General features: G+C 37.9%; 1 protein-coding gene across 3 annotated transcripts; it reads right to left on the bottom strand.

Annotated features, from left to right (window-relative positions):
• Positions 1–292: 292 nt before the first annotated feature.
• Positions 293–9,413, bottom strand: LOC129283042 (tRNA methyltransferase 10 homolog B-like). Of its 3 annotated transcripts, none has more exons than XM_064114937.1 (7): positions 9,323–9,413; positions 7,154–7,357; positions 6,016–6,168; positions 4,633–4,711; positions 3,823–3,890; positions 1,774–1,891; positions 293–679 (listed from the first exon to the last, which is right to left on the bottom strand). In XM_064114937.1, the coding sequence occupies exons 2-7, from the start codon at positions 7,319–7,321 to the stop codon at positions 585–587; spliced, it is 681 nt and encodes a 226-aa protein (XP_063971007.1). In that variant the 5' UTR covers positions 7,322–7,357; positions 9,323–9,413; the 3' UTR covers positions 293–584. The 3 variants fall into 3 exon arrangements, with proteins under 3 accessions (XP_063971007.1, XP_063971008.1, XP_063971009.1); XM_064114938.1 differs by having other exon boundaries at positions 9,311–9,399; XM_064114939.1 differs by lacking the exon at positions 9,323–9,413 and adding an exon at positions 8,432–8,715.
• Positions 9,414–22,253: the final 12,840 nt, after the last annotated feature.

Below are 22,253 nucleotides of genomic sequence, written 5' to 3'. Positions count from 1 at the left end.
CTGATCTATTCACTATATATGACAATCCAGTTATGTGATAGATTTTATATAATATTCAGAAAATAATACTATATTTCACCCTTTTCCTTTGCCTTTTCAATCCTTTCCTAAGTTGTTTTTTTTTTTGGGGGGGGGGTCATGAAAATATTTGGAAGGTCCCAGGCATCCACCTCCACCTGTAAGCTTGTCATTGTCACCATATCAGTGTAGATCTTTGTCTGGTTCATTCACATAAATCTAAATATGTGAAATATTAAATTTATGCTGAAAAAAAAACACAAATAAGCACATGTGGGACAGTGCATTTTTTATTACACTGAAAAAAGATCAACGCCTGGATGGATTGCCATGCTGATTTCGCTCATTTCTCAGTGATTACTCATTTTCTACCAAAATAATTTGGCACATATTTTTTATCATACATACAAACACTTGGGTGGTCATTTTATCGGATTCCGTTCAAACTCATTGAAAGATCATTCAACACAACTGGTATTTATGCCGTTATGTGCCATCACATATCTACAAAGTTTTTTTTCAATCTTGAATGAACTTGGCAGCTTGCTTGAGGTACATCTGACCTGTCACCTTGGAATGAACCCTTTCCTCTTCGGTATTACGGACACAACAGAAGATTCCCAGCTTCCGGCGTTGTAATACCTCAGCAAGATCTCAAACACTGCAAAATTGTCAAAACCAAATGGATAAATATTAATATATTATTGTTATTATAATTATTATTTCATTTTACACTTTCAAATATCAAGATTCAACTATCATTTATAGAATAATTCAAGAAAAATGATGATTAGAAGAAAACAATAAATTAGCACCACTTATATTATCACAGATCATGATGAAGGTAAAAAATTATTTTGTTTGTTTTAGGGGGCTACTTTTGACAAACTACTCCCGAAATATGCAACATTGGATAAGCTTTAACCCTAAAAGGACTGGAGGGGCATGATGCCCCCCCCCCCCGTCGATGCTTCGCGCGATATTTCTGAAACCCAAAAAGATAGCGCTGCAAAATTTCATGACTTTTTTCTTTGAAGTCTCCCGCAACTTTTGAGACCAAATTTGCGACATACGGGTATACCATCGCGACGTCACATGACTTTTTACGAGGCAATGTCATGTCGAAAATGGCTCATTTTTACACTTTGTGTACAAAGTCTATGGGAGATGAAATTTATAAAAGGGTGGTTATTTTTCGTTCTAATTGGTCTGCTTAATTAATTTAGGGTTTAATTTAGTTGTTAAATGGTCTGTAATAATTTCCATTGAAAAAAAAAAAAAAAAAAAAAAATACATAAGAAATTCAACAACAACAAAAATACATAAGGAAAAAATTGGCTTTCGCAATTTTTCTTGTGGAAACCTTTAAATTACATTTTAGATGACAGCTGCAAAAAAAGAAAATTTGATGTGAAATAGGGTGTTAAATATGCAAATAATGTTTTTCATGAATAAATTTGTATATTTCATTCATAATAATAAAAAAATAATTATTGTCAGAATTTGTTAATACTAGCTTGTAGTTTATGTGGTAAAGAATGTGCATGCCAAATTTTGGCGCGATCACGCGAACGGCGGCCAAGATCAGAAGGGGGGCCATCATGCCCCCCCCCCCTGTCCTCAATACATCTCAAATAGCTCAGTCCTTTTAGGGTTAACATTGCAGCTCTGTAGACCTATCGGCATTTAAAGACTATGGATGAGGATGATTGTCATTGGAGTACATATCATGGAATTTTTCAAAAAATAACAAACCTTGGTTTATGGCAAGAACTGTGCTAAATGTTCCTTTCTCAGCATGCTTCATGCATCTCATTATAGGTAGCTTGGCAGTATCATAGCCTCTTTCCTTCGCAAGGTCAAAGGTCGCATTCTGTACAAAAATAAAAAATAAAGATGACATTAGGCACTGAATAAAAATCCAGAACGGCATCTTTAAAACGGGAATTCAACATCTTATCATTGTAAAGTCTCGCAGTTCATCACAAACAAACAAGATGAAAAGATGCATTGCACCCATAGTCATGATGTTGGACTCCATCTGAGATTCATGGCACAGACTTTTGGTGCCTTAGAACATCATAAGGGCTATTCCACGGCAGACCTGCCAACCTCTGGGAATGAAAAACTGTATTCTGTGATACAAAAAACTGTATTTTCCCCCAAAAAAGTGTATTTCATAATAAAATGCTTGGCGCACTCGCCCATCACGGCGCTCAAGCTGCATGCAAGCTAAAATGCGCACTGCTCTTGCAGATGAAAAAAAAAACAATTGAAACTTGTGTATATCTCACCCTGGTTTTTACAAAATGATTGAAAAAAAAACAAGTTACCTGAAATTTCATTGATCTAATAACCATATTTGTGTACGTTTTATGAAATAGAGACATATAGAGATGATTTTTCTCAATAAATTACGATTTTGACAAAAAATGTATTTTTTAAAGAAAAAACGTACTAAATACGGCTAAAACGTACTGGTTGGCAGGTCTGCCACGGTTACCCACATTACATTTGGAGACACCTTGACTCATACTTGGAGCTATAACTCCATTATTATTGATAGGAACTAAACATCTCTTTATCACAACATAGTACGCAGTCTGACTATCCTTTGTATAAAAACAAAACTTGGGAAATTTCATTATGCTCCTCGCAAATCTTTGAAATGTGTCGGTTACTCATGTTACATGATTTGGACATGCATAAAATGAAAAGTTGACATAAGTGAAAAGTGTCCTCATACAAGGCTTTTATGAAAGTTGATTATATCCATTTCAAAGAAGTATATTAGGGAGACAAATTTGTATATAATTAAAAAAATAAAGAACACATGGTTTTTACTAGGGGTGCAGATAAAGTGGTTACTCACGTTACGGTTCAGATGGGCTGTATGTACAAAGACACATTGAGCTCATGTCCACCAACCTATGGAATTGCCCATAACATTTTCCTTCAAACAAGAGATAAACCGAGATTCCCATGTCTTTTTTCTTCAGAGGCAAATAAACTATGATATTTCATTTAAATAGTCATATAATTCAATAATTCCTCTTTATTTTGATACCTAACACGAGACAAACACTTCACGCATTAATGAGCGAGACGAGTTTGGAATTTTAATGTCAAAACTAGGTTACACAGTAAAATGGGACAAGATACTATGACTGTGCTTATTTGACGATTGGCTCATGAGCATTTCTGTTGTATTCTTTGTTAAGATTCTCTTGCTGATCCCTGAAATGAGAGTGGATTCAGATTCACAAATGAGTTTCTGCGCGAATCGTTTATATGCCTCAATATTTATTGTTTGTAAACTGCCATTTATGAACGATTTGCTTCGCTACTGATTTCAAATTCAAGAGGAGATTCCACTCTTGTCATGAGTATCAAATTTATAATAAAAAAACATATTTAATTATTGTGAAATCTATCTCTGAAAACGGGTTTCCTTTTTTGTGGGACACACTTTATAACATCAAGTAGAGTCTTAAATAGAGACATTTCAAAGATATTTCCATTGGAAATAGTAAGCAAAAATCAAGCTTAGAAATTATCGTCCACCCTTCCAGTAAAAAAAAATATGGGTAAAATTGAATATTCACCCTAGTCAAAGCAAGTTTTAGATCACATTAACATGTGATATACCTATTCAAAGTTGATTTATCCCATTCAAACAGATTGCCTGTAGAACTATATTGTCAAATCTGACAATCATTCTAGTCATTAAAGGAATAATATTAATAACAAGAATAATAATCAGTCATTTAAAATTAAAGGGAAAAGGGACAAAAAAACACTTACAGGTATGACTGATTCATCCACCAGTCCACCGATTATATACACCTTGCAAGCCTCTATTTCAGTCAAAACTATTTAGAAAAACAAAAATTAATAAATTGAGGGTTATTTTACCTGTCAAACCTACAAATTTGGTATTTCAGATACTCTGCTTTAATAGCTTAAATAAAATGGTATCAAAGTCACTTCGATTAATCTAATATATCAAACCAAAAGGAGAATGTTAAGAATCGAGAAGACCTGAAAGCCACTGCGATACAAGGTTACTATGATAAAATTAAACTCAGTGTCCCGTATTTTCTAAAGAGGTTTCTTGGTATAAAACCACGCTGTTGTACTTTGGTAAGAGGAAGCAAGTGATAAAAGTATGATTTGTTGCAAATGAGCACTGTGTGTTCATCATTTACATAGGCATCAATGCAATTTAACAGCATATTTTCTTTAATATTTTTCCATAAAACGATCATTTCTTCCCCAGATTTTGCCTGAACGTGCAACATACAAAGGGTGTTTCAGAAACAATAACTCAGATTTGACTGATGTGTTTAATACTTGTTTCCCTTTGCCAAAGTTGGACAGCATGGACTTTACAGATTTCTTATATTATCGTGCTTGTATTATGTTATTCCTATACCGGTACTTATCTTTTTTTCACTTTGTCAAATTTGGTTGATAAATAGTTCATCTAACCATATAGATTAAACAGTGTTAGACAAAGTGAATATAATATGAAATGAGTTGAGCTGCAAGCCTAGACATGCTATGATCATGATTCAATTAATGATTCCATGAATCACAAATTTCACCTCTTACCATTTGGAGAATCCGGGGTCAAATATATGACATCTTCCTGGGAGAATATTGCACTGTAATGCTGACTTGTCTTGTTCATCTTTTGAAGAAAAAAAAACGAAAAAAAAAAACAGCAGTGAGCAACAGTGAGTTCTATCAGATCATTAGGACAGCACAATAATAATAATAATAATATGCAACATTTATATAGTGCTGCATACTATACCCTGGCTTTTGCATTGCTACCCTGATCGGGCGCACGAGCATTCAAGGAATTCCTTCTTACCGGGTACCCATTTACTACACCTGAATGAAGAGTGGCAAATGTAGATAAACGCATTACCAAAGGACGCGAGTGCTGTGGTGGAATTTGAACCCCGGACCTCATGGTTCAACGCCCGGAGACTTATCCACTGATCCACAACACCTTAACTGAATAATACTGAAATATTGGGACATATAAACTTCAATGAATCATGGAAATGTTGTAGTGTAGTGGTTCTGACTACGGCTTTGTAATCATAGGGCCATGTGTTCGAATCCCATCACCTAGCCAAGTGTCCTTTGTTGGAATGTTCCCTAGAGAGTGGAGCAAGCAAGTGCATACATTTTGTGCGGGTATGCCAGGATCGGGGCCCGTATTCCATAAACGAGATAAGCATGCTTAAGTCAAAAATTTAAGCATTTTGTCTTATTTGCTGTCTAAGACAAAAAACACGTATTCCATTGAGTTGGCTAAGAAGTTTGTCTTAGAATTTGGCTAAGAGTTTTTGCGCGACTAAGACGGATATAGGATGAATGGCTAAGCAACTGTTCTTAAGACTATGGAGTCTGTATTCCATGACTACAACATGGCTAAGAATTTTGCCCTAACTTTAAGACAGTTGTGAATTGTCTTAATTGTTTTAGTTTCAAGGCAATTTCGGCCCACGCCTTTTCTTAATCCTGAAACGTGATACGTGAATTAAGCGTGGGTCTCAAGATCTCTTCCCTTTCTCTTATTTCTGCTATTAGCGTAATTTTCGCTCCTTCAGTGAACTTGAAAATTTGGTGTGTCCGCCTTGGTTTACAAAGGACATTTTGCAATTTTCCTGTAGAAAAAATTATGACACTGATGGAATTCCATAGAGTTACGATAGATTCGATCAATCGTAACTCTTATAAGATGGGCCCCTGATGGCTGCAATTATGAAGAATGTGCAATATGCCAATTTCTGGCCTAATATCTCACCTTTTTTTTTGGGGGGGGGGTTGTAGATGATGGACATGAAAGAAGATTAACAATCAAGACTATAATGTTGTGGATTCTTAACAAAGCTATAAATAAATTTTGCATAGTCTAATCTATGATCAGATTTGTTATTACTGAAACAAAGGAAAGATGAAATCATCAACTCAACATACCACATAGAGTTCAAATCCATCATTCTTTCGAAGGGATGTTTTATAAATGTCGCCCTCTGTGTCCAGACTGGTTAGCCAAATCTGCATGGGATGATCGGCTCTTCGGTTGGATCCATAGATCTGTCTGATCTGGCAAACAAGGCTCCTCAGCTCCTGATCATTTATGGAAAATAAAGATACCAGAAAAAGTTATCAAAATAGGGAATAATTCAAATGGAAAGATCTGAAGGAAATCATATATCAAGCAATTCAATGTGTAACCGATATGCAGTCAAATAAAATGATAGATGGTAAAATAGAAAAGTAAAATTTTAATTATGTGTTCATTTGTAGTGATTAACATACAGGTGCAGATTCAGAATTGATGAGAAAGCAAGGGGGCCAAAAATGAAAATGACAAGCCTCCCCCCCCCCCCCACCAACCATTAAATATAAGCAGCTTTTTCCTTGGAAATATTGCGGATGATTAATTGCATCAAATCTATCGCTAACCTTTTGTTACTAGGGCGAGGAGGAGCGAAGACACCATTCTTTGACCCGACTATCCGCCCTCTCACACGGTAAAAAATTGTAATTTGAATGATTCCAGTGAAAATAAGGCTAATGACATATAGCATGTGTGAAACCAAACTAGAATCGCGCATGCTAATCACAATCATGAATTCAATTCTACTCCAGAGGTGAATTCCAGTTAAGTTTCACTCAAATTACAGTACGAATTTTCCGTGAGAAAGGTCCAATGATTCTAAAGACGAATTGCAATCATTACAATGATGATTCAAGATTCATGTGTGAAAAGGCCCTTTCTCACGAAAAATTTGTACTGTAATTTGAGTGAAACTTAAGGCTGGAATTCACCTCCGGAGTAGAATGATTGTGATTAGGCAGTTACATGTAGGATTAAGCAAACTTTATCAATACAATGTACCTTTTCATTCATAAGATGACCCATACTGAGATCAATGCAAACACAAAGTAGTCCTTCTTGATGGTCATTATTGGATGCTATCAACCTTTGATGTCATGAAGACTAACTTCTTTAAAAATATGTTATTATTGTGTATGACCAATCATAAAAATCACTTACGTCCATTCATTGACCTTTATTTTATGGACCTAGTACACAAACATGACTTACCCTTTCATTCATTAGATGACCAAGACTGAGATCTACGCACACACGTGGTACGCGTCCTTGCCGGTCGTTGTTTGCTGCTATCAACCGCTGATGTCGTAAAGCAGTTCTTTCTTTCTTAGTCATCTTGGGGCTCTTCTCTGCTTGGCAAACAGAGGAGGAGCTTTCCATCTCATCATCATCTGAACTTCATCTTTAATCTTGGTCCTGTTCCATAAAAATTGAATTAGAAATATATAACGCTTAGAACCATACTGTGAACATCTTGTTTCTTTACTATCACCAAAAATTAGCATTCTACTAGTTAAATAAAGTGAGTTAAAGGCAAGAACATACACAAAAAACAAATTCAGGGCAAATTTCATACGTTTATTTGCATACACTACCAGTCACAATTCTTTGACTACCTGCTTACCTGTTTCACCAGAGAACGATAGATTCGGTCCACTGAATCTATTGTTCTCTGGTGAAACAGGTAAACAAGTAGTCAAAGAATTGTGACCGGTACATTAATTATTTATTTTTAAAATATAAACAATTAATTTTTCGAAACTTTACTATACAGTCTTGCACTTTACATCCGGTGCAAATTTTCGTGGCGATCGCGCAATCAGCGACCAAGATCTGAGGGGAGGTCAAATTGTGGACCCGCCCCCCAGTATATCCTGGTCTGAAATAGCCCAGTTAAAATAGGGTTAAGCATTACTGTATTAAAGTCACACTGAACTCTTTGTGAAACTGTTACAAACAACACCCTGGTTCACTATCAAGTTTTGGTAGAGTGGCATCTGCCTTCTTTGCTAATGAGCTGGCTCAGACGGTAAAACATCTGCCTATCAAACCAAAGTAAATGTGCTCAAGCCTAAAGCCTGCGTTGCGTTAACCCCCCCCCCCCCTGGATTCATAGACGCAGGCTAGGTTACAGTGGAAAACACAGTTCCTTGGATAGGATGTAAAATTGGAGGCCCCATATAGAGGAGAGTCATCACTTTTGCACTATTTGTATAAGTGTCAGGGAAACCCCAATGTAGTAGTCTACCTGCATCCCCCCTAATCAGTTATATCGGGAGGAGAGGTTTGCATGTCATAGTGATTCAGTTTGCTTTTCACCTCCCAGGCACAGGCAATGCCAAATATTTGATGACAATGATGATGACGACAGCAAAAATGACAAACGACAACGATGATGAAAATGGCAATGATGATAGTGATGATGGCGATGATGATGTCACTCAGGCAGACTCCAAAACCTATGTCTGGGACCACAGTAGCAATACTCACAATTGGAGATGAAATGATCCAGAAATCAAGCAAAAATTTCTTCTTCTTCTGTGTAGTCTGCTCCTTCAATCATGAAGATTCTTGCAGAACTTGGTGTAGTGTGTGTCGTGCATACTGTGCCAAATATATACATGGGTGCAAGTAAAAACAGGTATGGATCTAGCTTTTGTTGCCTTTTGTCACTTGCAGACGAAAGGCTTCGGTTGATGGTGCTATCACAACATTTACTGGGAGAGTGTTCCACATCTTGATGGTTCTGGGGAAGAAGGAGCATGAGCATTGATGTTGGCCGGTCCAACAATTTATAGATAAAAATTATTTTTTCACAAATACTAAAATTTAATACGTGGTTATAAATAATTAGTAGTATTATACTAATTATTTATAATCACGTATCAAATTTGAATATTTGTGAAATAATAATCTATAAATTGTTTCTCAAAACGGCATTGCTAATCGGATGTACGTCATACATAAGCGGTTCAAGGTTCGAGCCTATTGTATTTGCGTTGTGCACATTTGGATGGAGGGATATACACGAGATCGGTCTGGTAAGAGACCTTCATTTTTTTACATTTTTATTGACCATTTTTTAAAACCATCCTACACATTAGGCGTAAGAAGGTGTATAGATTAATAAAACCACAATTTATGTGATTCTTATATTAAAAGATGGATTTCCTAGGGAAATCCATCTTTGTTTTGGTCAGTCTCTTATACATATATGACCGGCGGTTCAAGACTCCATGATGAAGAAGTATATATGTCAAAGTATTTTTTTTTAAACATCATCATCAAGACTATGCACAATCCTGTTTCGCTTCCTGGTGACTGTGATGATTTCACACTTATTGGTGTTCAATTCCATCATCCACTTACTGGTCCACTCACTTAGTTTGTTGAGGTCTTGTTGCAGTTGGTCAGCATCAGCATCTGACTGAACTGTGAGGTAGATGATAGCATCATCAGCAAACAGTCAAACTGTTGACTTGCGTTGATGAGGCAGGTCATTTATAATAGGGACAACGGTACATTCGGTATTTGCTCTATCAAAATCCCTACATACCATTGCGAGTGCGTCGAGCGCGTCCGTTGATCCTACGAAGCCCCAATAATGCATCCCTCTTGACTGATAATTTCACCCTAAATTGAGTTATTTCAGGTAGCTATGATATATTTGGCATTAAAAGGATCGGTAATTATTTGTCAGTAATTATTTAGTATTCTATATTTTCGAATGGCTTACCTCTACTTGTTCTTTGAATGGGAAAATATCGTACTTTGTCCTTGTATTCCACATGAACTGCAGAGTTTGTATGTGTATAAAGTCAATGGGGAAATTCAAACTTTTGCACACGCGACCCGTCACCATGACGTCACCAGGATTGCGTGTGAGCGAGCTAAGTTTGATTTGGGGGCGGCGCCCTCCAAAATTTAACCAATAAAAATTCTGCATTTGCTGCATCTTTTGGGATTTTCCCTAAATTCATGTCTCAGGGACCGTCTTGGAAGTGCGTGCTGAGCTGTATAATCTTTTTGAAGGACCCACCCTATTCTACTTAAAGATATTCAATTAAAACATCTTGGGGCCCGTTTTGGGACTTTTCATTCTTAAAAAAGATGGTTTTGAGACGAAGTCTTATATCTAGATTAATTTAAGAAAAAAAAATTAGTGAATTTATTGTTAAATTTTAAAATGCAAAGCAAAAACCTCCATATGACGTGTACGTGACGTAATTATCGTCATGAAGTTGAAGATCGCGCGAAGTGGTGGGAGGGGCCTATCGCGAACGTAGACCATGTATTAGTCTTGATTCAGGCAATTTTTATGATTTGTAAAGTTCGTTGAAACTCTGTAACGTTGTGAACGGATATCATCCAAATAAAATAAATGAAAATAATTTTAAAATGTGAAAGGATGAAGGCTAGCACAATCTTTCTCTTAGGAACATTCAGCCCCCCCCCCTCCTCAGTTACAAATGTTAATCACGTGTAATCGCCGTGATACAAGGAGAGATGTTTTGGAAGGTCATGTGTGTGTGAGATATTGCACATGGCATAATGGCGGCATATACGTGTGATACAGGGAATTCTGTACAAGGATGTTTACACTTGTGTGTGAGAAGGTCTGTGACCGAGATGGTGGCATGGGAATAATGGAGTTAGAGTGGATTAAAAAACTACGTGTGTAAAGCATGGACCTGTACGTTGCAACTGTACATTCGCTCTGGGGGCTAAATCCCGGGGCTAAATTAAAATAGGGGAATCCCCGGTGTGTATAGCTTGATTAGTAATCAATTGTTAAGGCCTACTAAAGTATATTTTGTTTATTAAAAAATCTAAGAAATCAATGTTTTAATTTGCAATGTTTACGCACAATATATGTATATATGCCCTCTCACAATCACACACATTTAAGATTTTATTTTTAACAGTAACATACTGATTGTTGTAAAATTAGGATACAAAAATTACTCTACGAGATGTCAGTTATTTTTTTATTTTCTAATGTATAGGCGGAGGGGGGCGGGTGGGTTCCCTCGGTCCTGCGCGCCCTTGCTCTTAGCAAAAATAAATAAATGGATATTAAAAAAAAAAAAAATCCAAATTGGAGAAAATTTTCCCCAAAACGTACGTATCTCCTATCTCCTGAATTACAATAATAATTTCTGCCAATACCTGCAAAGAATCCGTTTACACCCCCCCCCAAAAAAAAAAAACCCTGAAAATTGGAGGCCATTTATATGATTGAGCGGAGAGTTGGAAAAAAAATGTTTTCGGTGAGAGACCCCCCCCCCCCCCCCCCCCCCCCCGCTGACTTTTACATCCGTAATCTGCTTTTTTATGGGAACATTTTTCTAACACTTCGTCTATCATGCCCTGTCATGAGTGAAAATATAGTTCAAACAGGGATATGCAATATCCCTGGTTCAAACATATGGACCTTTTAAAGCGTTGACAAAAAGTGACAAAAAAGTCACGCTATTATGGGGCTTTTATACCAATGTAACCCGATATACATGTAAATAAATTAGGTATCCAATGCGACTGTCGAATTGAATTTACATCTGATTTCAAGGGATCGATGTGCCATAGGCCTATATTGATTTTTTTTACACGGGGAGGGGGCCTACATAGCTCGTTTACATTTCTCGATTTGACTCCTTTTTCCGCCATGAGTCTCAACTTCCTACATGGGATATTATGGAGGATCGATGGGGTGGCCCTTAATTACCCCTTTTATATAGCTATCCCAGTAGAGGTCAGGGGTTGGATTCTGAATTAGGGTGGGGGTAAGGGTATCATCATGAAACAACGATCAGACGAGAATACTCACTTGTTAATTATTATATGAAAAGAGTTGCCCCCTCCTTCGGTGTCTCTGGTCGGTGCCGGTGAGTTTTCCAAAAGAAAAATATTCTGAAGTTTGCTATGGGGAACTCTTCGTCAATTTTGAGATATGACATTATTTCACTTATTTCACAAGTCATAATCATGAACATAATACAAACAAATATTACATCAGAAGAATTAACATGACGTACAAATAAGACATGGCATCATTTATTTAAATTGAATAATACGGCGAATAGAAACATGAGGGAACCTGCATTAAAAAGCAACGTTTTATTTCTTCAGTCTGCAGGATCCAAAAAAATATGAACTCTTCATGCAGGACAGCACAATAAAAATGATAATTTGATTACGTAAAGAAATGCCAAAAATATCACAACTGTAAAGAAAGTAATTTACATGGACTTTTTCGGAATAAGGAGGGTGTGAAAAAATAAGTTGTTTCTGTGAAGTTGCCGCGGTGTATGCTTCAAAAGATCAATGCAGAAGGGTGTTGACAACAAAAAGAAAGTAATTTACATGGATTTTTCGGAATAAGGAGGGTGTGAAAGAATTTGTTTCTGTGAAGTTGCCGCGGTGTTGACAGACATGAAACAGCCTGTCCGATAAGGTCTTGGAAGCCAGACATTCCGTCGTCTTCGGTAGGAACATTTCATGAGATAAAATGAGTCATGTTTTTTTTTTGCGTTTTCACTTCTGATTGGGTCAAAGCATTCATGTGCTGACCAGTGAAAAGCACCCCTTTCCATTGATCTTTTGAATGATCCCATGATGGGTTAGTGTGTTCTAGCCTGAATTATATAACACGAGAATACCCCCAGGGATCCCCGAGCTGGTTGTACCCCTGCCTTTCCGTTCCAGGGAATACTCCAGATGGACGAGGGCATTTACCACATCAGGTAAGAATCATCCATTACAATTCATAATTATTAATATGTAATTCAAATTTTATTTTCCACTGCGGAAATGTTCAAACCTTATTAATGTATTTTTATGTTATAGAGAGAGAAATCGAAATAAACATCCCTAAACCTCACTTAAATTATTTTAAATTGCAGTATATACAAATATTAATTTTAAATGTTCTTAATAACTTGATTCTTTTCCATGAAAACATTTTTTTTTCATACACTGACCCACTCTTTCTAAAAAAAAAAAAGGGAAGATACGTCCCGGTTTACGTCGTTATATATAGGCATACAGAGATAAGATCAATGGCTTTTACCGTTATCTGAGATTTTTTTTTAATCATGTACGTATATAAAATAAAAAAGAATATATAGGGGGGCGCCGAACCCAAAATCCCAACAATTAACTTAAACTTTTCCTTCAACCCTGCATGATGTCACTCAACACCCCCTCCCCACTCCCCCCCCCCCCAAAAAAAAAAAAGATAGCAGTTACCGAGGAAAAAAACATTCATGAGCAAGGTCGACATCCCGTCCTCTTCGTATAAGTGGGAACAATTTCACGGGAGAATGCTAATGGTAGAGACTGGGAAGTAGTTTTATTTTTCTTGGGGGGGGGGGGGGGAGGTAAGGCGACCGTAATCAGATCGATAAAAATATCATAACTGTCTCTACCCCCCCCCCTCTTTCCTTATTTTTACGAGCGTGTAACACCTCAGTCACATTTTGATCTGATTTACGGCGGCCGTACGGTGGTCGAACACAGCCGTTTTATTCATTTCTATTCAAACTATTAGTAACCAACCCACCTAGTATGATATAGCTATTTTTTAAAATCTTTAAAACGGCTGTTTTTTTTATTCACCGTTCTGCCACCATAGAGCAAATGTGACTGTAGTGTATCTGATATAAAAAGGAAACATTTACAGAAAATAACAGAAAAGGAAGAGGAACAAAAATAACCTATATAAATCCAAACAACTGACTCTTTTCCTCCATAATGTCCCTCAACGCCCCCACTCCCAAGACAGAGCTCCCTGTCCCTACCAGAGCATTCTCCCATAGCGTATTTCTTTGTTACGTACGAAGGGGGGGGGGGGGGAGAGAAAAAGAAATATGAGAACATGATCGAGTAAGGTCGACATTCAGTGGGAACAATAAAGGTGAACATATTCTCGTGGGAGAATGATCTGGTAAGGACAGCTAGGTGTGGTTTTTTTCTGGGGGGCGGTAATAAGATCGAAAAATGAAAAATAAATAATCATCACTATTTTGACTTGGTCTTCACCCCCCCCCCCCCCAAAAAAAAAAAAAAAAAAAAAAAAAAAAAAATTTTTTTTTGGGGGGGGGGGGTAGGTATAGAAAATTTAAGGGGGTTGAGTTGAGCCCCTGTTACCCCCCCCCCCCTCCCCCGCGTACGCCACTGGAGCCTGCAACAGGCCTCTACCTCGGTCACATTTGTTTATACGACGGCCGTTTTATTCATTTTTATTCAAACCACGGAGCTATTTAAAATGTTAAGACGGGCGTTTTTTTTTTACTCGTCGGACGGCCTTTGCATGAGCAAATGTTCTGAGGTAGTAGGTTGCCAAAATTAAGAGACAGAGCTCATGACATGATTATCAGTTCGATGAATTAGATGTCAAATATCACCATACTCTAGATCAAATTTAAAGTAACTTAGTAAGGAATCAAATCATAACAATGCAACAATAATCTAACAATAAAAATATCTGCATTCTGCTCTTCTTCGAGCTTGATGACTTCACAAATAAATGGCACACAAGCAATATCTGAAAACAATTTAAATACTACTTTTCCCTCTCTGTTTTCTCTCATTTCCTTGACTCACTCACGCTTTCTTTCTGTTCTATCAATGTTCGATGGACGTACATTAAAAGTGATTTTAACTGGGTGGAAATATTTCGGGACCGAGATCATTTATTGAATAACGGCGCGGGACAGCGACGTCTTTTACAAGACTATATTTTGGGGTCATCGGACTTACGCGATGCGCCAGCGATCACCTGATATTTTCGCGCAGCTGTCTCCGTCCCAAACTGTCTGAAACTGGCCGCAAAGCTTTATTGACACAAAGCAGCGCGGACGGAGTCAATGGGGAAATTGAACGTTTTGGGCCAAGTTTGAACCCTTTTTTTCTAATTTCATTTACATGTTGGAATAACAAGACTTGTCTGAATGGTTTAGTACCACTTATTTTAATCAAGTAAGTGATTTTAATATTATAAAACGAAGGAGATTTTTTTTTGTTTGTCTTCATTGGGGTCCCTATTTATAAAGTAAAGAAAAAGAATTTCTAGAATTTCTAAGTCACAAGTAACAAAATCCTGCCAAAATTATTCCAGAATGTGTTTTTAGTATGCAATAAATCCAAAAAGGCCACCCAGTTTTCAAATAAATGAAGGAATGCACAGATTTAGTTGGACTTTATGAGATTTTTCCCTACAGTGACTATGGCACAGCACATCACAGCACTCGGTATAGTCTATCTTATAGAGTCTATCTTATAGAGTCTAAATAATATCGCACACCCTCTCGCAACTCTCTACAAATACAGTATCATACGCAAAAAATCTGGATGTGTGGTTCAGACTTCTTCGGCATCAAGAGTAATTTATATCACCATTTTTATAAAAAGACAAAGAAGAGGAAAAGTGTGGCTTCGTATCATTCGGTACGTCTTATAAATAAAATTGATGCAATTGCCGATTCATGATCTAGTGTCAAAATAAAAAATTCCATGAAAATTCTGTGGGGTGGGTGTTGTGCCTTGGAGTTCCTGTGCACTACGCCAGATAGAGTTGGCTTGAGTGACTCTGTCTATCTGTCATGTCTGTGTAGGCCTATTGGTGAGTGGATGGAGCCAACGTAGTTCACCGGAACAACCAAAGTACACAGAATGCACTTGTTCACTGCAACCATCCTGCCTATGGTATGCCAATGTTGTACAGAACACACACTTTAAAAAATCATTAAAATATCACTTTTGTGACCAAAATTACTTATTTCCATTAAGTTGTTATTTATTTGTCATTAGTAACTTGGGAATAATTTTTGTATTCACCAGAGCGCTCAAAAACTTGATTTTGGGGCATATTAGGTTACAGCCCGATAGACCGCGGGTCCGATAGACCGCGGGTCCGATAGTCCGCGGGTCCGATAGACCGCGGGTCCGATAGACCGCGGGTCCGATAGTCCGCGGGTCCGATAGACCGCGGGTCCGATAGACCGCGGGTCCGATAGACCGCGGGTCCGATAGTCCGCGGGTCCGATAGACCGCGGGTCCGATAGTCCGCGGGTCCGATAGACCGCGGAACCGATAGACCGCGGGTCCGATAGTCCTCGGGTCCGATAGTCCGCGGTGTGTGTAAAATTATGGTCAGGATATAGTGAGATCCAATGCCATCAAGAGGTCAAAAGGCCAATGATACGAGTCCACGGGGTTCTATAACGATGACCCAAAGGACAATCGCCCCCTGACATCTACTTCAAGGAAAATATTATCCCCATATTTTTATCGTCAGGGACTGTTACCCCCCCCCCCCCGGAAATTGACCCTCTAGACGCCATACGGAGCCTCTAAAATGCCATCGACTTGACGACATGGCGAGATAATTTATCTTGCCATGTCGACTAAATAAGCTTATTATGTCCGCATGGCGCGATACGTTATCCTGTTATAAAAAGTTATATGTCAACATGGCGAGATATTTTATCTTGCCAAGTCGACTTAAATAAGTTACATGTCAACATAGCGATATATCGGGATTCTCGCCGGGACTTGTACACTTCATATCTCGCCATGTGGACATATCGACTTGACAAGATAGAATATATCGCTATGTCGAAATAATAAGCGTATTAATTACTTAGGCGGCGGAAGCGGGGGGGGGGACCTTTCCCCCCTAAATTTGAGGTGGGGGACGGTCCTCCCTAGATTTTTAGTTGAGAACCTTTTTTTTTGCTTGTCAATTTGTTTTCTACGTCCCCCCCTAAATTGAGGTGGACCCCCCCTAAAATCTTTTTGTCCCCCCCCCCTAATTTTGGTTGATAACCTTTTTTTTTCTTGTCAAAAAATTTTGGTGGTCCTTCCTATAAATTTTGGTTGACTTGCTTGTCAAATTTTTTACCTGTGTCCATCCCAAAATTTTAGGTGGACCCCCCTAATTTTTTTGCCTTCCGCCGCCAATGATTAATTAAGACATGACAAGATGGCATTTTCAAGGCTCCTTACTAGGGGTAATTATCCGGGGTAATTGTCTAGAGGGTAAATTTCCGGGGGGGAGGGGGGGTATCAGTCCCCGGCGGTAAAAATATGGGGATAATATTTTCCTTGAAGTAGTTGTCAGGGGGTGATTGCCCTAATTGGGTTATTGTTATAGAACCCAGGCGCGGATCCAGGATTTCGTGGGGAAGGGGGGGGGGCCAAATTTGACCTGATTTTTGGCGCCCATATGTGTACTTTTCGAAAAATAGCGCCCACTCCCTCCCGGGAAGGCTAACTTAAGTGCCTTAAATGGAATTTGAATTATCTTATAATCACATTAAAAAAAATAAAGACCACTTTTTCATGTGTTCTTGAAAAAAAAAAAATCCATAAATATATAATGTAATATCAATGGGAGCGCGAAGCACGAGTGATTTTTTTTTTTTTTTTTTTTTTTTTTTTTGGGGGGGGGTTCAATTTGGTTTAACTTCTAACCAGAGTAGGCCCTACTAGAATATTGTGTGAACGGGAGCTGTAGTTTCTGTACTGTTGTGTTAGAATACCCTTCAATAATATTAATGATAACCTCTTGGGAATAATGCAATCTCGAAGCAATCGACTAATTCTCCTCATCAGTGGCGTATTTATTCAGCATGGGTGCACGGGGGGGGGGGGGGGTGGCGAGGGCACCAAGTTAAAAAAAATAAATGAAATGGGGGGGGGTAGACGTCAAAGAAAATCTGAGATTTCATTCTTAAAAACAAATTGAGGTATCTCACAAGGCCTAAATAAATAATGAGAACGCGAAGCGCGATCTTTTTTAAATAGATTTTTCATGTATTATATCCTGAAAGCCTAAGTCAGGGGCGGACCCAGCTTCCGCCAATAGGGTGAGGGGCCATTTTTTCACCCATATTTTTCCCGATCGGCCGCTCAAAGTTGATTTTTTTTTGTTTCTTTGAAGGGGTTGTCCCAGTGCCGTAATGAGCCAACAATTTCGAGGGGGCTCGATATGGTGTATCGCATAAAATTAATAAGAAGTTGCCAGTGAGCGAAGCGAGCAAGCAAATATCCTGACATTTTTATTACAAAAATACAAGGTTGTGATAGATTTTGACATAATATTTGGAAAATAATATTATATTTCATCCTAATCCCTTTCCTTTTCTCTCTATTTTTTCTTAGTCTTGATTCTCTCTATTTTTTTAACAGTCATTTCCTAGCTTTACTTTATAAGCAACATAAATGTGTAATAATCTCTTAAGCCCTATGTAATCTAAAAATGAAATTTCATGTATTTTGTCCTGAAAATTGAACATTTTGGGCAATGTTTGTGAACCTGAACAGGACGCGTATGTAACTAGATAATTACCACGAGCGCGAAGCGCGAGCAGAAATGTTAAATATTCGTTCTGGCCTGGTCGAAAAGGGACCAGTTAAGGATGTTTTGCAGTTAGCCATTAAGACGATACACATTTCAACGATTAAATAATGCGAGCGCAAAGCGCGAGCTGAACATTTTTGATATTCCAACCTAAAAAGATGAGATTTCAAATCCCCCAATGGGACATTCGATTCATGTTTGTCAATCATGAAAAAGGATGGGTAATTTTTGGTATCTCCCTACAATAATAATGCGAGCGCAAAGCGCGAGCTGAACATTTTTGATATTCCAACCTAAAAAGATGAGATTTCAAATCCCCCAATGGGACATTCGATTCATGTTTGTCAATCATGAAAAAGGATGGGTAATTTTTGGTATCTCCCTACAATAATAATGCGAGCGCAAAGCGCGAGCTGAACATTTTTTATATTCCAACCTAAAAAGATGAGATTTCAAATCCCCCAATGGGACATTCGATTCATGTTTGTCAATCATGAAAAAGGATGGGTAATTTTTGGTATCTCCCTACAATAATAATGCGAGCGCAAAGCGCGAGCAGAAAATTTTGGATATTCTGATTTGAAACTGGATAATTTTAGCACGTTTTGAATAAGATCAAGCTTTGTATCTCAAAAAACATGCGTGCACGTGTTTTAGAGTTAGACAGAATCCTGGCAATCTGAATACATTTCATTCTTCATCATAAAAATCAATAATGCGAGCGCAGAGCCCGAGCTGAAAATAATATTTGAAATTCCGATATGAAAAGGGTCAATTTAAGCACTGTTTACAGCACTGTGTATATAGGGAAATTTGATAGCACTATATTTTATTATTTATTTGACCTAGGATCGAGACATTTTAGGCCTAAGGACATTTTGTCATCATATAAGAATGATGACTATCTTCTATTTTTTTTCCTAAAACTTGTTGATTTTATTTCTGAAAAAGGGACAATTTAGTTATTATGAATTCATACAAATCTTATTTCATATTTATTAATCTGTTAAGCCTAATGAGTGTGTGAAATTTGTTGACAGTGCAGGAGGCCTGAAAACTGGATTAATTAAGTATTTTTGTAATCATAAATAGGATTCATTGGTTGATATATTTTTAGCAAATAATGCGAGCGCAAATTGCGATCCGGAATTTTTTAATGGGGGGATTTAAGTAGTTTGTTATAGAATTAATATATAGGTATACATAACTCACCAATCAAAATGCGAGCGCTCAGCGCTAGCTCATAGGCCTTTTTAATCGAGACACCTGAAAAGGTATATTTAGAGAATCTTATATGAAATATAAAAAGACAATAGGTAGGCCTACTTGGCAAATAGTGCGAGCGCACAAAATGTTGCAAATGTTGATTCAAACCATAAAACGGACATTTTCCAGAGCACTTAAAAACATAAATTGGTAAATAAAACAAAATAATGAAAGGTCAATGTCCGAGCTGATTTTTTTTTGTATATTGATATCAAAACTTGATATTTTAAACTACATATCAGCCTATTGAGCAAGATATGTATCTCATTGAACAGGCAATGCGAGCGCGATGCGCGAGCGAAACTTTAATATAGTGATATTAAATATTTTTAAAAATTGTTTTCCAAGTCTTCTCCTGACCTTATTTTATTAACTCGTCTTCCTCCTTTTATGTTTTGTCTTCTTTTTTCTCCTTTCTTTCCCCCTTTTTTTCTTTCCCCGTTTTTCACAATTTATTTGCCCTGTCAATAGGGGGGGAGGTTGCCCTCGGGCCGCCTCAATCCGCCTATGTTAGTAGTTGTTATGATGAACACGATGCATATCTATTAAGAAATGAATGCGACCGCGAAGCGCTAGCTGAAAACTTTTATAATGATGAAATGAAAAATACATTTTCAGTTGTCAGGTTAGAATATCAAATATTTTCAGCTTGTGCTTCTCGTTCGCATAAAAAACTGTAAGGTCGGGATGCGTATATAACTAAACAATGTATTGATGCCAGCGCGAAGCGCGAGCTCAATTATTTATATACTGACTTAAGAAGGACTAAGGTATAATTCCTATTCTAATTGCTTGTCCTTTTTCTCTTCCTTTTTTCTGTTTCTTACCCCTTTTTTGCGCCACCATGGGGGGGGGGGCAAAATCTTTGCCCCCTGGATCGGCCTATGTATGTTGACTTGAAAAACACTAACACTTACATGTGGGATTGAAGCAGAGGATGAATACCTCGTTAATCAAATATTGCGAGCGCGTAGCGCGAGCTGAATTTGATAATAACCCTTTTTTGTGACCCTGAACAGTGTATCTTTCTCGCTAAACAGACTTAAAACTCGAAAATATTGTTTTTTCTGTTTTCGTAAAAACGGGATATTTTAATTCAGCCGCATTAATTTAAGTTTTTTGGGCAGGACATATATTTCACTATAAACAGGCAATACGAGCAATGTTGCACCCCCGGTCGAAAATGAATTTGCATGAAGCCCCCTATTAAAGTTCAAGGTCAATTTGGCGCCCTCGGTTGAACATAAACTTGGCGCCCCCATGTGAAATATAACTTTGTCCTCCCTCCCCCTCTCTGAAACATGTATTTGACGCATTATGGTCAAAATTCAAATTAGCGCTCCCCAAGTTCGAACATCAATTTGGTGCCCCGCTAGATCGAACATCAATTCAGCGCCCCATAGTTCGAACGTCATTTTGTCGCCATCAAATCGACGTCCAGGTCAACATCTCCCTCTTCCGTTTCCCATCTCCTTTTCTTTCTTTTTTCTTTCTCTTATCCTCATTCCCCTTCCTTCCTTTCTCTTTCTTTCTCTCTTTCTTTCCCCCTCTTCTTTTCCCCCTTTTCTTCTTTTTCCCCCCACCTTTTCTTCTCTTTTTCTGTCTTTCCTTTCCCTCTTTTCCTCTCTCTCTTTTCTCGTTTTTCCTCTCTTCCCCCCTTACTCTCTCTTTTTTCTTCTCTTCTTCTCTCTCTCTCTTTTCTTATCTTTCTTCCCATCTTCCTCTCTCTTTAAATATTATTCGCTTCCTCTTTTTTTTCTTCTTTTCCCCCTTTTCCTTATTCTGTTCTTTTCTTTCTTTTCCCTCTTCCACTTTTTTCTCTTTCCCCCTTTACTTCTCCCTTTTTCTTTTTCTTTCCTTTCCCTCTTTTTTCTCTTTTAATCTTTTTTTCTTCTCTCCCTCCCCTTCCTCCCTCTCTCTCTCTTTCTTCTCTACTTTTCCCCTCTTCCTCTCTCTCTCTTTTTTCTTATCTTTCTTCCCATCTTCCTCTCTATTTAAATATTCTTCTCTTCCTTCCTCTTTTTTTTCTTCTTCAGTTTCCTCCTTTTCCTTTCTCCTTTCTTTTCTTCTTTTCCTTTTCCCTCCTCTTTTTTTACTCTTCTTTCCCCTTTTTCTTCTCCATTTTTTTCTTTGTCTTTCCTTTCCCCTTTTTCTTATCTTTTTTTCCTCTCTTCCTTTCTCCTTCTTACTCTCTTTTCTATTCTCTTCTTTTCCCATCTTCCTCTTTTTTTATTCTCTCCCTTTTCCCCTCTTCCCCCCTCTTTTTTGAGCTGGGGGTGGGGGGGGGTGAGGCAGTTCCCCCTCGGCCCCCCCCCATGGATCCGCACCTGATAGAACCCCATGGCTTTGTATCATTTGACCTTTGGACCTCTCGATGACATTTGATATATCTGATCATAATTTTACACACACTGCGGACTATCGGACCCGCGGTCTATCGGACCCGCGGACTATCGGACCCGCGGTCTATCGGACCCGCGGTCTAACGGACCCGCGGTCTATCGGACCCGCGGTCTATCGGGATGTCCCCTATTTTTGTTTACTACTGCTCCCTCTATTGGTGGAAAGTAATATGGCAAGAAAATTTTCATTTTTGGATCTCTATTTTTAATTAAGAAAAAATAATTTAAAGAATCAAATTTACTTAAGAGCCAAGTTGTATTCGAATAGTTGTGAATGGAA

The sequence above is a fragment of the Lytechinus pictus genome, unplaced genomic scaffold (genome assembly GCF_037042905.1).
Source record: "Lytechinus pictus isolate F3 Inbred unplaced genomic scaffold, Lp3.0 scaffold_20, whole genome shotgun sequence".
Classification (NCBI taxonomy): Eukaryota; Metazoa; Echinodermata; class Echinoidea; order Temnopleuroida; family Toxopneustidae; genus Lytechinus; species Lytechinus pictus.
This window is presented reverse-complemented; position numbering and strand designations above follow the sequence as displayed.

What these genes read in the sequence shown, in the direction of transcription:
- LOC129283042 (XM_064114937.1), bottom strand. Translation starts at nt 7,321, where the DNA reads ATGGAAAGCTCCTCCTCTGTTTGCCAAGCAGAGAAGAGCCCCAAGATG. An exon ending in GACCCCGGATTCTCCAAATG is followed by an intron (nt 3,891 to 4,632) that starts GTAAGAGGTGAA and finishes TTTTCTAAATAG; the next exon opens with TTTTGACTGAAATAGAGGCT. An exon ending in AGTTCTTGCCATAAACCAAG is followed by an intron (nt 680 to 1,773) that starts GTTTGTTATTTT and finishes ACAATTTTGCAG; the next exon opens with TGTTTGAGATCTTGCTGAGG.